The sequence below is a fragment of the Poecilia reticulata genome, linkage group LG6 (genome assembly GCF_000633615.1).
Source record: "Poecilia reticulata strain Guanapo linkage group LG6, Guppy_female_1.0+MT, whole genome shotgun sequence".
NCBI classification, from domain to species: Eukaryota; Metazoa; Chordata; class Actinopteri; order Cyprinodontiformes; family Poeciliidae; genus Poecilia; species Poecilia reticulata.
The window spans coordinates 26,281,097-26,297,624 of record NC_024336.1 but is presented as its reverse complement, the minus strand read 5'-3'; the positions used below and the strand labels follow the sequence as shown (position 1 = coordinate 26,297,624).

Sequence of the window (16,528 nt, the reverse complement as noted above, 5' to 3'; positions counted from 1 at the left end):
GTCCACCAGGTGTCTGCAGCAGGTCCACCAGGTGTCTGCAGCAGGTCCACCTGTACTGGGCGTCTGCACACTTCACATCCAAACATTCAGTTCAGCTACACAGAACTCACTTAGTCACAAATGTCACACAGCCATAAAAAACTGTTAGGATCATATCATATCTTTAATCCAGACACATAACAAGGTGTCTGGATAATAAAAATATATTTAAAAAAATAAGATAAAAAAAAACAAAAAACAAGGAACATTATATTCTTCACTGAGTCTCAAATAAATGATGCCAATCATATTTAAGAGACCAATTTCAAAATGTTAAATTACAAAGTCTAATTTTTTAAAGTTATGTTTAATATATAATTTATACAGCATTTTCTTTAACAACTGAAGGCAACATAGTTACTGGATTGTGCTGTAAATTGGTGCCAAGTACTTGGAAAAATACACAATACTCTTCTTTAAAACCTGGTTCATCCACGTCCGAATCGCTCCAAGCCGGTTTTCTATTTCCTTTTCCCAGATCCTAACCTGGGAGCACTACCTGCCTCGGGTGCTTGGTGAGAGCGCCACGTCCCAGCTGATGCCCCCCTACCAGAGCTACGATCCAGACGTTGACCCAAGCATCGCCAACACGTTTGCTACGGCGGCGTTCCGTTTTGCTCACGTCACTGTTCAGCCAGTAGTGACGCGTCTGGGTCCAGGTTACACCTTTAACCCCGAGTATCCCCCTCTGCCTCTGCATCACTCTCTGTTTGCTTCGTGGAGGGTCGTACAGGAAGGTAACCAAGGTCCTATCTGAAACCATATCAGTTAAGTTTGAGTGTTTGTATTTCATTCTCTCCTGTGGTTATTGTTTAGGTGGCATTGACCCAGTGCTGCGAGGCATGCTGCTGTCTCCCGCCAAGCTGCAGACTGCAGGTCAGATGATGGTGGAGGAGCTCACAGAAAGGCTGTTTCAGGCACAGGGGGGGATGCCTCTGGACCTCGGGGCCCTGAACCTGCAGAGGGGCCGGGACCATGGCCTGCCCGGTAACCAGCTTCCTCACCTTACAGACACAGAGCCTGGCTTCTTTGTCACATTAAGCAAGCAAAAGTTTAGTCAACATTTAAACTGCTAAGTAAGGAGAAAAACTATCTCCCCACTTGGAAAATGCACAATATTATTGGCCGATATATTTTTTATTTTTATTTTATTTTATTTTATTTATTTCGAACAGACAGAAAAGAAAATCAAGAAAAAAGAAAAGCTGTAAAGTTTAATATCAGACGTTGGCCATTCCGTCAAAATAACTCATCGAAATAAAAGGTGTTGTTTTCATATGACAAACCAGTAAAAATGATGCCTGCAGCACAACTTCAAATTTATACAATTTAAGCCTTGGTATTGTCTTAGAGAGAGCAAACGTTATGAATAAATTTGACATTAAACATAATGCAAGTTGAAAGTGTTACATCATTTCCATTTGGTAGCAGGCTAAATTGACAAAGATAATGCAGTATTTTAATTCCATGGTAGATAAAGCCATATATTTCATATATAGGGAAAAAATATTGGTATTGTATTTTATCTGTCAAATGGGTTTTAGTCTATCAGCAAATTGGATATCGACCAAAAATCCACAATCATGCACAAGTCTCTGTTTTATGTTTGAAATGTATTCTTCTCATCTTATGCTCTTCTCATCCATCAGGGTACGGCTCATGGCGCCAGTTCTGTAACCTCTCTGTTCCCACTACGATGTCAGATCTGGCCGAAATATTGGGGAACTTCACTTTGGCTCGTAAATTCGAGCTTTTATACGGAACCCCGCATAACATCGACGTGTGGGTCGGGGCCATATCTGAGCCGGCTCTTCCCGGAGGACGAGTGGGACCGCTCCTGTCCTGCCTCCTGACCAGACAGTTCAGAGCACTGAGAGACGGGGACAGGTCGGAGTCAAAAGAGCTTTAGAGTGATTATACAGAGAAGTGGAGAGTTTCATCTGTTTTTGTCCGTCCAGGTTCTGGTGGGAGAGAAATGGAGTTTTCTCCAGAACCCAGAGGAGACACCTGCACAACGTCTCCCTGTCTCGCATCATTTGCGACAACAGCCACATCAGCCGCGTCCCTGTGGACCCGTTTTCACGCACTGAGAGCCCTGAAGACATGCTGGCCTGTTCCCATCCGCTCATCCCCCATCTCGACCTCGGCCCCTGGAAAGAGCCTGGCACGGGTGAGGAAGTGAGGAAAAAAAGAAAATCTGTATTTTTATGCTTATTTTAATGAAAACTTTTGTCTCCTCCAGATCCCATTTGTGGCCCGATACCCAGGATTCACTCTGGCTACTCTCTGCTCTGCAACTCCACGATCCTTTATCAGTGTCGGGTTGGATTCAGGTTGCTGGGCTCTGCATCCATCAGCTGTGACGCAGAGAGCCAGAAGTGGAGCTCCCCGCCTCCAACGTGTCAAGGTAGAAGAAGCATTTCTGCAAATGGCTCACATAACCCACTAAGAATGTTTGTGAGGCCGCTTTAACAAAGCTGATACTTTCCTCAAAACCCTGCTGTGTCTAATTCTGTTGTTAGATTACGCCCTCACATGGAGGATTGAAGTACGACAGGCAGCAAGTTCCAACTTTATTTTTAAGAGGCAGAATTTTATGTATACAAAGTCCATTTTTGAAATAGTTACATGGATTAAAATATAAAATAATAACAGTGTTAAAGAGCAAAAAAAAAAAAAAAGAATATCATTGATTGTTTTACAGAGAAAAGGTAACAATAATGTCATAGCTTAGTGCATAAGTTCTTTTTAGAAGATTTTTTTTAATGTATTCAGTTCTTTAAATACAAAAATAAAAACTGGACTAAAATATAACTTCAATTAGATATGAATGTATTGAAAAAAGGAATTTTTTTCAATACATTGAAAAAATTCTGCACTGTATCATTTTGGTTTGATACAATGCATTATATATGTTAAAATCTTTTCTTGTAGATATTAATGAGTGTGAGGATCTGATTCCTTCTTGTCCACAACATCTGGAATGCTTTAACACGGCAGGCTCCTTCGTTTGCTCAGGTCAGTTCAGAACAATGAAAACGTGGACCTAGTTCTGCACGTGTTAGGAAGGTATGTCGGTTCTAATCCCAAACCGCTGTGACGCAGAGCGCTCCCCGCTGTCCGCGGTCTCCATCGTGGCTGCAGTGACGGTGGTGATGGTCGGCTCAGCCGGCCTGGTGCTGCTGCTGTTCTGCTATCGAAGGTGAGCTAGCAGAAGTTGGGAAAGCTCTCATGTAGTTTTTCTCGCAAAGGTTTTCATTTATTTATTTATTTTTTTACAACAAATTACTAGATCAACACGAGATAGTGAACACATGTGAAGTGGGTGGAAAAAAGGATGCATGGTTTTCATTTGAAAGGTGAGGAATGTATTGGGCTTTACTCCGTTACGTTTGCAGGAATTATAGAAAAATCAACTTCCCTCAGAAATCACCTAATAAAAAATACAATCCACCCTTTTAGCTACGTCTCTCCATCAACCTGGACACACTTTATTCCTGTTGCGGTACATATTGTGCTGAGGGAAACCATGTTGGAGACAAATAGAGATGGATGGCGCTATTAAAAAGGAATCCTGGAAGAAAACCTGCTAGCTTGAAATGTCAAGGTTTAGACTTAAATCCAGTTGAGAATTATTTTTCACAGACGCTCTCCATCAAGTTTTGCTGAACATTTTTTAATTTGCAAAACAGAAGAGACAAAAATGACTAAATGTGCAAAGCAGGCAGAACTCCCCCAAACACTTCCAGCTGTAATTGAAGTAAAATGTAGCTGCATATATAAAATGATGAAACCCATTTATTATTTCCCTTCCACTTCACAAGTGCGTGCTACTTTGGTCTGTGGCATCAAAGCATAATAAAATACAGTTTAAAATATTGTGTACACTTTTGATTTAATGCTAATTAACTTGTTTCTTGCAGATATTTTCCAAAGTCTGAAGAGTTGATCTCTGCTGAATGTAGCCAGGAGAAAAGTTGACCCCTTTTAATTTGTTTTGATATTTATCCGACTACTCTGATGGAAAATGTTGCCCCTTTTATAATGCTTTCACTAAGTGTTTGAACAAGTTGTCGTTTAATTGTAAGCCCCTCCCCACATGTGATGTCACGTTTTGTCCCCATGTTACGACGGCGCCCATTCATAAAACCCCGGGCCAAACTATTCGTACTCGTCTCCCGCGGCTTGTGTAAACAAGTCACGAAAACAGAAGCCGTTTTAATCCGGAAACTGGAAACCTTACAGGAATGATTGCTCCAAAAACAGATTTCCTAGTCTTAGTGTGACTGAGCCTGCTTACCGCTTACAAACCTGTTGAGCAACCGGTGGGCCAGGGTGTTTTCCTGTCAGGCTGAAGAAGAAGAGGCAGCACAAACATGTCCGCCATATTGGCCACGCTTGACTCAGTCAAAACTGTTTTTATGTTTGACTATAGAGATAACCAATTCACAACTTCATATGTCATTTTGCTTTATTTATTAAACCAATAGAACTTTGGACAAAGGAATACCTATAATCAAACTGTCAGAAACAGATAGTTACTAGTTACATTTACTTGAGTAATGTTTTGGTAAAACTTCACATGAAGGAAGTATTGCTTTTGGGAGCAGCTTAACTGCATGGCACTCTTATTCTTGAGTAATATTATGAAGTGTTGCTTAAAATTTATTTTGAAATCATGTGTATCAATTTTTTGCACATAACTTTATATCTTTGACATTTTGAATCAGATGTTACTCAGTACTTGAGCAGCGTTTTTACTAAATACTTTCTTACTGTTCATTAATATTCTTGGACGGCGACATTTTACTTTTACTTGAGGACAATTTTTGGCTACTCTACCCTCCTTTTCAAGCTGTTGAGGTGAAACTACACCCCGAATATTTAAACACTCCTTGTAGGTGGAGTAAGGAAGGTGGGGTCAAGATTAAGTCGCTGTGGTTAAAAGAGCTGAACTGGCAATTACTTATTGAGATTCTATGTAAACAGTGTTACACTGTGAATCAAGTGTGATCCAGAACACACATTTTTCCTTTTTATGCTCACAGTACACACGTAATTATTTTTAGTGAGAAAAAATTTGAAAGCAAATTTGAAAGTTTATGGTTTTTACTAATTTTCAGGCCAAATTTCTAGACTTTTCTAAAGATTTCCAGAGCTTGAGGCAAGTCATTTGCACTTACCTCAAAATATAAAATACTATAGGGTTCCTATACATTTATGATAAATGTTTCTACAGCTTTAGCGTCTAATGAAAATATCTATATAAGAAGGAAACAAGAAGGTACAAAATAAGAAACAGAACAAAAAAAATTAAAAGGATATAAAGGTGCAGGGAAGAAGGAAGGACAGTCGGGCGAAAGGAAGGACAGTGGTGGAGGGTGGAGAGGCAAGTAAGACGTAAAGACACGAATAAAAGAATAAAGAGCACAAAAAAGAAGGTAGGGAACAAGGATCCAACAAAAGGCAGAAGGAAAAGCTTAGTTTGCATATACTTCTGGCCTGCTCTGACAAGCAGCTCTTGCAAATGAACCTCAAAGGAAACACGCTCTGAGTGCTGCAATTAGAGTGAAATAAACAACTCTGTCATTAACACACATATAAGCAACAGTGCTTTATGTTTATTGGAGTGTTTCCATAGTTACTCATCATTACATTGACTTAAAAAAAAGACAGTAATTTGGCCAAGAAGCAAGTATTGCACACTAAATCCTTCATGTTTTGTTAGCCCAAAACAAAAGTGGGCTACTATAACAAATTTACACTCTGAGGTAAATCATGATCTAATATGGCTATGTAATTTATGGCTTGTTTATAGTTCTGTTCATTGAAGAGTGCAAATGTACATTTGAAGCATTGTAATTAACTGCAATAAAGCTCTTATCTTCTGTACAACGTAAAAGCTGTGACTGCTGAGAGTAAAGGTGTGATTAATAAGAACACGTCTGATTAAATGAAGGAACCACATGGAGCTGCAAGAGGCTGAAGGTGACTATTTTATGATGTTTTCATGCAGAGCAGGAAGTGCATGCACACACCAGAGACTGAAGATGTAGGAAGACGTGTTGAATGTCGCTGAATTTTTCAAGTAAGAGACAAACTCCGTGGAGTGGTTCTGGTCTGCTGGGTCACTCTAACAATACATCTATTGAGCTCCGATAAGAAGTTCTGCAGAACATTTCTTTAGCAGATAATACCCTTCCCATTTCCTAATGGAGCCCATAAGTGGAGACAACAGGGGGGGGGGGGATACCGCCGCAATAACCCCATAATCATTTTCAGGTCATAATGCAGCAGGTGGTTTGATTTTCTCGTCACATTCCCAAAACGTAGCACATTTCCTGCTTCCCTTCACTAACGATGTACAATCTGGTCACGAACTGAAATCAGACTTCTCTAACTCCCAGACTTGTGACTAATCAGGACTCAGTCTGGCTGGGAAGTCATTTAGCCCTGGTCCGTCAGGTAGAAACCCAGCTTAGCGACGGTCATCTCTCTGCGAAGTCGCATCACCTCCCAGAATATCTGCTCCGCTGAAACGTGATGGAAAAATACGCCATCAGACGAGATCAAAGTTAGCAAAAAAAAGCTAGTAAACAGATGCGTATGTGTTAACTTACCATTTTGTCTCACTAAGCCCTGCAGGATGTACCGAATATACGTGAAAAAATTACACACAGCCGTGATCTGGAAAGATGACAAGAAGTATTTAAACTCTGTGGCTCTCCACGGCAGCAAGGGAACGATTTCTAATTTAGTTTTGAGATTAACTCTCAGTGGTTACCCGAGCTCGGCTTGATGGAGAGATGTAATAGTAGCTCCCCTTGTCTCCCAGCTTGATGCGATGCTGGCAGACTCGTGACAAGCCGCTCAAAGCGCATTTTCTGCAAGCAGACAAATCAGCTGTTAAGACATATCAACAGTGTCAACAGTCAGTATTTAATAGAGCGTCAAAACTCTGCACTGTTTGACCATTTTGTCATTTTGAAACCACAAATTGAAGAATTGTTGGGATTTTATGAGACGGTCAAAACAAAGTGGAGCAAAATTGTGAAGTGGTAGGGGAAAAAAAAGAGTTTTCACAATTTCTGGGGTGATTTATACACCTGCGTGGCAAACATTAAATGAAACTTCTTTTGCCGTTTCAACAGTGTTTCTCTACTCGCCACTGTTCCACAAAGGCCAGGTTTGTGGTGCATACAGCTGATGTCCTGTTAACAAATTCACACACGTAGTTACTCTGCAGAGTTTCCATGGTCATCTTGGCCTGAATAAGGTGTTTAAAGCTCTGGATGTTGTTTTATAACCTAAATCTGCTATAAACATTGCCATATATTAATGGTCTACTGTTTTGTTCAATGATGTTCTTGAACAAACCTCTTACTTCTTAACTGAACAGCTGTATTTAATATAATATAATTAAATAATTCAATTGTATTTAAGGGTATCAGCATAAAAAGGATTGAACACAAATCCAAGTCATGCTTTTCAGATTTAGGAAAAAAAGGAACCAAAAAAATGTATCTTTTGTCTTCACTGTTGCTTTGTGCCGATGTGTCGCATACGATCCCAATATAATACAATGAAGTTTGATTGTGAAATGACAAAATGTGAAAAAGTTAAAACAGTACAAACACTTCTTCTGAACAGAGATGAGTTATTTTAAAAGACATTCACGAAAAGATAAACACTAACAGAGAGTTAGTCACAGAAAGATAAGGAAATGGCCGTAGATTGCAAAGGCATGCAGAGTTTAAAGATTAGATTTTTAACACTTAAATCTGGATGAGGAGACAAAAACACAAGTTAGTGCAAATTATAAAGTTTGACTGATTCCTGAGAGGACTTACGTCTCTACTGAAGCCCTAAATCCACTGGAAAAGACAAAGATTATAGATGAGACAGTGACTATTAGTGTGCCCACGGATTCAACCGCAGAGTGCAAAACGTACAGCTACAGGGTCAGAAATCATCAGTGAAGGAGCCCAAACCAAAAACAGTGATAACGATTTAACCAGCAGGTAGTGAAACAGAGGACAGAACGCCAATCGCTACAAACAAGCAAACTCACTTAGGACCTCCACACTCTAAAGCCGATGCTTTCACCATCGGTAAAGCCGACATGGCCACAGGTTCGATGGTCAGGGAGTTGTTTTCCACTGCTCTCTGGACCAGCTGGGACAGCTGTGGAAAACAGCCAGTCAAATATCCACATATTCATGAGAGGAGCAACGTTTGGCTTCTGTAAGGGAGGCAGCGAGGCTCTGACCTCTGATCTCGTGAAGGAGAGACACGGCCCGATGTCTTCGCGGTAAACTCGGCTCAGGAAGGCGGAGGATCGGTCCAGGCTCGGATGTTCCCTCCACAACAAGAACTCTGCAAACAGAACCGAGTCCATCTGCGGAGAGAAACCACACAGTCGCAAACACAGTCAGTGAACCGACTACCCGAGTCATGAAGCGACAATGTAACATGAGCCACCTTTAATTGGCAAGTTAGAATGAGATAGAAAAGGTTTACATGAAAAAAGAAATAATTTTATGTTTAAAAGAATATATTTATGTGCCAAGATTAAAAAAAAAAAACGCACACTATTTTGTGCTAATGCATAATTGTGAATTTATTACAAATTTTCCACACAAAAACTTTGGGTTTAAGTCAGTGCTAACTCCCACCTGTAGGTGGCAGTATTTCTGACGTGATGTTAACTTTTAGTCTGTGATCGATGTGGGCTGTAGCAAAAATTGAGCTATTTCAGTTCTCTAAGAAATTGTAATGTTTGTGTCCAATCTGTTTTTTCATCTTTTCATCTCTTTTCTTTCCCTATATTTTGGAAGGGACTTAAAGGGGGGAAAATATAGCAAAAATTCCTCGCAAATATTTCTAGAGTAGCGCCACAAAACTGGTGATTTTGATAGCAAAAAATAAATAAATTAATTAAAAACAAAAGATCACAAAAATGATGGCAAAGTCTTGGAAGGACTCAAGGTTCTGGTAGTTCTCAGTTACATCACAGAAACAGCTTAAAGGATCCAATTATGTTTGAATTTAACAATTTAATAACTTTATAAATTGTTTATTAAATACTTAATTCAAACATTTAATTTAAACATTTACTCTATGGTGCATTTAATTAATGTTTTAACGATGTATTCATTTACTTTAGTCCCTTTTGACCATCCTTAATATATTAATTCACATTGAAATGCCCTTGTAGACCTCCGTAAGGAAAGTTACTTATGGAACAGAAGTGATATTGTTTCAAAAACTAAAAATCGAATAAAGATTCTACATTAAATTAAGAATCTGGCTTTGCATTTATTGCAGGAGGACGTTCTCTAAGCACCATAAGCTCCTGAAAGCGTGAAGCAGTGTGGAGGAATTGTTTTTTTACGTCAGTCCAGAAGCGTGTCTCCTCTTTAATCATGAGATCCTTCACTGGAATCACATGACCTTCATCTCTGCTCAGTAACACTCAGTCTCAGTAGCCACACGACTAACATTACATCTGTTCCTTTTACCTAATATTTACATCTCATTTTTAATCATTGGATCTCTATGACGCTCGTATTAAACTTTCGTTGACAAAAAAAACAAAAAAAACGAGCGATTGCTATGGTAACGTAACTGTAAGATGTTCAGCCAGTCATTATTAAAAGGTTCTGATAACAATTTTTATATTTAATAGCAAAATATGTTTCCCATGTGTTCTGATCCTTCAGGCTTAAACTTTTAATGATGCATTTAAAAACCTGGAACTAGAAAAATTGCACTCGCAACACATGACACACTGCAGCAGCGGTGTCAAACTCATTTTCGTTTTGGGCCAAATCAGGATCATGAATGCTCTTAAAGGACCGGTTGTGCCAGAATGTGTTGATAAAACCTGTTCACAAACTGTTAAAATATCAATGAATTCTTAAAATTAAGTAATATTACTAAATAACTTTTCAGTCCTTCCAGGATTTCGTGACAGTTTTTTGTAATAAAAATCAAAGTGTTTCTGGTACTAATTTGGAAATATTTGCACTTATTTATGACAGTAAATGTGACTTTTTATTATTCGTATAGATCTTGGACTAAAATCTGACATCAATTAAAGTGGAGGCAACTGTTTAGTACAAGTAAGAACATTTTTGACAATTTTTGAATAAAATCTACAATAAACTCCCAATTATGTATGTGCGGGGATTTGTTTATTTGTGTGAATTTCTACTATAGTTCTCAAAAATCCAGAGGGACTGATTGATATAATTTGACAGTAAACAGATAAAAACTGCATTGATTTGATTGAAAACATAATTTTTAAAATCTAAAGGGCCACATAAAAAAGCTGAGTCGGACCGGGCCTTGAGTTTGACACATGTGTACAGCGAATGAATGTCTTACGAGCAGGTTACCTGTTTGCTATCAGTTCCTATCCCCTCTCCCTGGTCCTGGCCAGCATTTAGACTGATTGGCTGGCCTGGCAGCAGACAGAGAATCAGAGAGAGGAGAGCAGGGACAGCAGGCTGAGAAAGGAAGAGAAAACCAGCGGGAGACAGGAAGAACAGGTCAGGGAGAGGTTAGTGGCTGCAGAAGGAAAACGAGAAGAGAACTCAACTCTACGCGACGGAGTTGACTGAAAAGGAGATGAAGCTAGAGGAAAAAAGGAATGCACAAGTTATGGGAAAAAAAAAAAAAAAGTTTCTCCCACTTACCTCTCGCTCCTCTGTGGCCACAGACTGAATGGAAACAGTAGAAGGTTCTGGTTTTCCAGACGAGGTCTGGAAGGCTGTGCCGACGCTGTTGGTGCGGATGTGGCCCACACCGCGCCTGTGGGAACCCCTGGAGCCCGACGACTGCAGCTGGGGATGCAGCTGCCGGTTCGGTGAGGAAGGAGTGGACGTCAGCACCAGAGTTTTGAGCGCAGTCACCTCCGCTTGCAAAACGTCAATCTGGGAAACAAAACCCAGACATAAATGTTCACTAACTGTGTGAAATGGGAGAGCAAAGTGGACAAAAGGCCTCATTTAAGACGTGGAAATAAACAATAACTTGGCACACCTTTCCTTGAGCCTCCTTCAGTTGTTTCTCTGCCCCTGCTTGTTTCACATTCGCTTCACGCACCATCTTATGGGCTTCCTGTCGACATAAAGTCACCACATGAATAAAATAAGTCAATGCATTTCTACATTTTTCCAGCATTTAAAATTTTTTTTGCTGATGACCCTTTTTTGTTTCTCCTGAGAAATACTGAGGAAATAAATGTATGCAGATTGAAACGCCAGCGTCTGCGCTCATTCCATAACTGAAACAGCGTGGCTCCCAGTCAGCAGCTAGCAGAGTTAAAGTCCAGTCAGCAGAAAGCGGCGAAGGCTGCTGACCTCAAACAGACTGGCAGTCAGCTCCTCCAGCTCCTGCTCCAGCTGATTCCTGACTTGCGACAGACGTTCGCACTCCTTGTCTTTTAGTTTCAGTTCCTGAGATGCGAAGAGGCAAACGACAGAAACACATTTCACTGCGAAGAACATCTGCATGGTCAGCTTTTTCTTCCCACCCATTTTGAACTATATTCGGTATGCCCACGCGTGCAAACACTAGGTTACGATACCATCTTTGCTGCGTCCAGCTGTTCCCGGAGGATCTCTGACCCCTTCTCTCTGATTTCTTTTTCTTTAATCTCCAGTGAGGAGCTGCGGAGCCGGCAGAGATCGCCGTGCGGCCTGCCTGAGACGGGCCCATCCCGGCTTCCTCCCTCCACTACGGTCACCGGTTCTGGATCCAGATCTACCAACCTGCAACAAAAACACAACATCATAAACTCTTCAGGAAAATACTAACGTCAAAGGGGAATAGAAAGTTGTTGTGTTGAGTACTTGTGCAGAAAGAGATTGTGTTATGCTGTTTCACAAAGATTTTTATTTACCACCTCAACACCTCCAAACATTTGGCGTCATTAAATTATTTGAAATACAGAAAACTAGCCCTGGTGTTCTTATATCTACAGCCATGGAGTTCAATAATTTGTAGAAACCTTTACTGCTCAAAAAAGAGGAACACGTTTTCCCTTACTAACCTACTTACGTCAACAGATAATATAAAACAGTTGCTGGGATATCTGGTATAAAGATGTGTAAAAAGCTGTAATATAAATTCTATTTTTATTGCAGTAGCATATCCTCACACTGAACTTTGAGCACATTTATTTAGTCGGGGATTATTTAAGCAAAATTATTGCCACAATTACTCCTCGGAGTTCATAAAAAATGAACAGAGCTGAAGTTTTTAGATGTATACTTTAAACTGATTGGCGTATTTAATTAGAAAGCCATGACTTCCTGTTTCCCTGAGAAATAACAATGACGTGACACAGAGGCACAGTTCTCTCAGTTTTTAAAATACGAGATACACAAAAACACAACCTTCTTCAAGGTTCTGATTGGAGGAAATTTTTTCAGAAAATGTCAAGGTTTTGCTTTAATATGTCTCCATTCAGTGTGATAATATTCTCCTGACCTTAAACAACCTACCATAGGTTGGGAGTGTGAGTGCTCTTGTGACAGACGTCTGATTATTGCTCCTTGTCCTCATCTCATTCTTCTCTGAGTCAACGCTAATAATAAGATCGTTAACACCCATAACTCGTTTTCCTTTCATTGTTGGACTAATGGGTCTTTTATGACGCGATTCTGCTCCAGTAACAGTTGGTACAGCCTGATGTCGTCCATTGCACCATTGCACAGTGTGATAAATCCCGACTTTATCAAGCTGAAAAAGTTTGACTTGTTCTAGTGCTTTACAGTTTTTAAAACTGAACAGTTTGAACAGATATGTAATGATCAGAAGATTGGGACAGGAACAGAAACTTCTGTAGATTCAACCATTAAAGTGTTAATTAAAAAGATTAAAGCAATTGGAAGTGTGACAAATAAGACTAGATGAGAAATCTGGTTCATCTCACCACCAAGCACAATGCTGAAAATGGTGAGGGAGATTATAGAAAAGCTTTAAAATGTTATATTGGGCCACCTAGTCTCCATTAAAGTTATATATTTGAGGACATTTGTGCATATCCCGAGACAAAATGATTACATAACTGAACCGATATGTTTAAACACGCATACCCTAGAATGAAAAACACGGTTTACATTTACATGAATTTTGAATGTTCTATAGTTCTATTTCTGTCATTTGGCTGCCAGCTTCTTGTGACAGTACATAAAACTCGCTCAAAGCACATTTCACACCATCTGTGAGTTTGCATCTTCAATAGGAACTCTTTGTTTCACCTTTAACAATCAAAAACTTAAAAGTCATTTTCAGACCATTGATTATGCTTCAGCTGTTGTGCCCGCAAAAACAAAAACAGAAAAGGAAAAAAGGTGATTTTGTATCCCAGGCTGCACTTTAAAATGTTCACATTGTGAAGGCATGCATACATAAAGTATTATTTATCTCTTTTTTTCCCCCTCATTCCTTCTGAATAGTGCGTGCATACTGGGATCAAGGTTCTGGAGTTTTCAGTGTTTTTCTGCATCAGAACCAGCAACATTATTCTTGTTGTGATATCACTGAGATAACTGTGATCTACTCCTAGAATGAGTGCAAATCTGAGTTTAATAAGAAAATGTGCATTTCATGTCTTCAATAAATATCACTCATTCTTACCGTGTTTTGGTCTACAATCTATCACGTTTAATTAGAATCAACTGGCCTAAATAGGGATTTAGAGCAAAAATAAATTGAGAATAAAGTGTAATATGACGTTTTCAGATAATGCACAATTTTTCCATGCAGCGGACTGCAATGAAATTTTTTTACAATTGCAGCAATGATGTTTATGTACAAAGTCCCTATAAAAATAACTTAATTAAATTAAATGAGATTTGGGGATTTATTTTTATAAATACAGAATGACAATTGTCATTTGTGTAAGAAAGAAAATACACCAACACCATTATTTCCTTAGAGGTGTGAGAGCAACAAAGTGAATCTCAGTTGGTGGCAATGTGAACTGACCTGGAGAAACTTCAGCGTTTACAGCACCGTAACCGTTTTAATTTTTAACCTGAACACATGATTTCATCACGCATGTATCGTTTGAGTATTTGGATTTCCTTTCAGCATTTAAAAAAAAATTCTTTATATGAAACAACCTGGATTGACATATAACCCTTTGTATTTACTGACATGTTCTAGCTTTAATATCTGGCATGTTTTCCCCCCAGCCTCGGACCAGAGAGGAACCCCGAACCACAGTTTGGTAAACTTTTGATTTTGCATTCGCAGCCTTTGAATGTCGTGTTCTAGTAATATTTAAATTCCAAGTTTGAGTCAAAGAATGGATCGATAAGGTTTTTAAGCAGTCTGAGCTAGTTAGCTGTCAGTCCCAATTCTTTAATCTTTAATGCCCAGGCAGCCTTACCCTGTCAGAGTCCAGGACAGCAGACAAAATACCCCCACTGGTGTCCTCACGCGTGTCAGCCTCCCCTTTTCCTCCTTTCCCCCCCCCCCCACGCTTCTCGTTGTTAGACAACTAAACGACGGAACAAAGTGAGCTAAGGGTAGCTAGTTTCGCTGAAACTAATCCCAGCCGTTTTAAATCACAGCGGAGGAATGCGGACGCTGACGTCGACAAGAAGAACAAGCAGCGGCGGCAGTGAAGGAGCAGGACACAAAAACAAAAAAGGCAAAGAAAAACGGTACAGCACGTTGGCTTTCAATACGTTCCTAGTGTGCCGTTCAGCAGGTCCTGTAAAAAAAAAAATAATTTCTTTAGACAGAAAACAACTTTCTCCTCTTCTTCTGCCCTCCTCTCTGGTCACATGACAGCACCTCCACTCCCAGTTTCCCGTCAGACTCATCCCAGCAGGCACAGACACTGTCACAGTACAAAACAGGCGCAGATTTAAAGCACAATTCAAGTCCAGGATATTTATTGTTTAATGCTAAACTTTAATATCAAGGTGAAAACCACAAACATGAAGAAAAACGTGTCATGCAAGGATTACAGAGCCATAAACCGGCTCAAAGACACTTGATCAATCCTAACTCCATTTGTTTTGGCTTGAGCTAATAAATGGAGGGAACCCTTTAGTTGGCACCCTGGGCAAGCATCTCCTTCTGGGGCCCAACACAACAGCATTCAGTGGAAATAAAATCTACTTCCATGTCTAATTTACCAGAAATATTAACATATAACCAGAAGGACATAAACTCATATGGCACTCACTGTCTATCCCACTTTAAAATCACGTTTTATTTCAGAAACTTAGATTCCCACATGTTTTTCCATTGTGCTAAAAAAAAAAAAAAGCAAGAGATATTGAAGCTGAGGCTGATTCTTCCCCTGAGCAAAGTTGTTTCTGATTTGAGGCGTGACATCATTTTGGTTTAAAATGTTCAACAAGTGCAAAGCTCTCTACACGTCACTCACAGTCTCGCTCTGTTGTGGAACAACACAATAATAGATTTTTAAGCAGCGCGTACCGCCCACCACCTGCTACGTAAAAGCATACCTCTCTTGCTGTACAGCAGGATGCCTTTACAGTGCTTACATAACCTAATGGCATTTTTTATTTCCACTAACTGAACATCCAAATAGCCAAAAGAAACTTGAATAACTTTTGTTTATTTATTTTTTTCCCTCCATGTGATGTGCCGCCCTGGGCAGAAAGCCACTCCGCCCTTATCAAATACTGCCACTGCCATGTTAGCATAGACTTTCAATTTAGGCATTTAAGCAAATAAAACATTTTTTCCCTTCTGCAGATTTTTTGCCACTGTTTGCTCAGAAAGTGACACTTACTGTCCAACAACACAGCGTTCCTCCGCAGTGACCCTGCTGGACTGGTGTTTGACTGCAGATGTCCCAAAGAAAACTGGAGAGGAGTAGACTGCTATTCCCGACCGACCTGCCTTCAGGACTTCATACCCTGGGGCGGATGAGGCTGAAGTCGGTGGAGATGAGGAAATACGGACGCTGTGAATTCCCTCGAAAGCATCCATGTGGTTCTCTCTCTTTCCCAAGCAGTCCAAGTGAGAAGCAGCAAGTTATCCTTTGTGAAGACTTACTTCGGCAAATTGTTGAAACTGAGCTGGATATACTGGATATACTTTTTTTTAGCACTTGACAGAGAAGAAAGTCAAAAACAATACCTTAAAATCCACACAACAGGGTGAAATGCTTTTTTTCTTCACGAGTTATGCTGAAGGAATACATTTCTTTCAGATAATCAGACGAAAGTTAAGCACCACACTTGTAAAACACTCTAAATCTACATGTTTGAAATAGTTTTATAACTAAAAGATACAAAGTAAATACTCACCAGCATGATTTCTTGTTGCCAGAGCACAAAAATATGTAAAACAGCACTTTTCTGCTTAGTTAATCCTGTGAGTTTAGCTCACCAAACTCGCCGCAGTTCGCCCTGATCTGAGTCTCCTGCTTTGGCAGGAAGGGTTAATCGCTAACCTCTGCTGACCAGTAACAACTCAGCTGTACACA

The 16,528-nt window shown here is 39.9% G+C and overlaps 2 protein-coding genes across 5 annotated transcripts in view; one reads left to right on the top strand and one right to left on the bottom strand.

The window, feature by feature from the left end:
• The window catches only part of epx (eosinophil peroxidase), a 10,365-nt gene extending 4,835 nt beyond the window's left edge, over positions 1 to 5,530 (top strand). The window contains exons 10-17 of the mRNA XM_008412090.2: positions 518 to 776; positions 856 to 1,026; positions 1,689 to 1,926; positions 1,998 to 2,209; positions 2,282 to 2,446; positions 2,974 to 3,057; positions 3,145 to 3,241; positions 3,963 to 5,530. Coding sequence (XP_008410312.2) covers positions 518 to 776; positions 856 to 1,026; positions 1,689 to 1,926; positions 1,998 to 2,209; positions 2,282 to 2,446; positions 2,974 to 3,057; positions 3,145 to 3,241; positions 3,963 to 4,020 — 1,284 coding nt within the window. The 3' untranslated portion in view covers positions 4,021 to 5,530. The remainder of the gene's footprint in view (positions 1 to 517; positions 777 to 855; positions 1,027 to 1,688; positions 1,927 to 1,997; positions 2,210 to 2,281; positions 2,447 to 2,973; positions 3,058 to 3,144; positions 3,242 to 3,962) is intronic.
• A 110-nt stretch (positions 5,531 to 5,640) lies between these two features.
• On the bottom strand, positions 5,641 to 16,442 carry rab3il1 (RAB3A interacting protein (rabin3)-like 1). 4 transcript variants are annotated; one of them, XM_008412092.2, is made up of 13 exons: positions 16,350 to 16,442; positions 15,830 to 16,149; positions 11,633 to 11,816; positions 11,406 to 11,501; positions 11,086 to 11,163; positions 10,740 to 10,976; positions 10,440 to 10,550; positions 8,309 to 8,437; positions 8,111 to 8,223; positions 7,890 to 7,913; positions 6,824 to 6,923; positions 6,660 to 6,726; positions 5,641 to 6,572 (listed from the first exon to the last, which is right to left on the bottom strand). In XM_008412092.2, exons 2-13 carry the CDS (start codon positions 16,027 to 16,029, stop codon positions 6,487 to 6,489), a joined length of 1,425 nt encoding a protein of 474 aa, XP_008410314.1. In that variant the 5' UTR covers positions 16,030 to 16,149; positions 16,350 to 16,442; the 3' UTR covers positions 5,641 to 6,486. The 4 variants fall into 4 exon arrangements, with proteins under 4 accessions (XP_008410314.1, XP_008410315.1, XP_008410316.1 ...); XM_008412093.2 differs by lacking the exon at positions 7,890 to 7,913; XM_008412094.2 differs by lacking the exon at positions 10,440 to 10,550.
• Between the last annotated feature and the right edge of the window lie 86 nt (positions 16,443 to 16,528).

What these genes read in the sequence shown, in the direction of transcription:
- rab3il1 (XM_008412092.2), bottom strand. Translation starts at nt 16,029, where the DNA reads ATGGATGCTTTCGAGGGAATTCACAGCGTCCGTATTTCCTCATCTCCA. An exon ending in TCTCCTTCACGAGATCAGAG is followed by an intron (nt 8,224 to 8,308) that starts GTCAGAGCCTCG and finishes TGTTTTCCACAG; the next exon opens with CTGTCCCAGCTGGTCCAGAG. An exon ending in CTCCATCAAGCCGAGCTCGG is followed by an intron (nt 6,727 to 6,823) that starts GTAACCACTGAG and finishes TCATCTTTCCAG; the next exon opens with ATCACGGCTGTGTGTAATTT.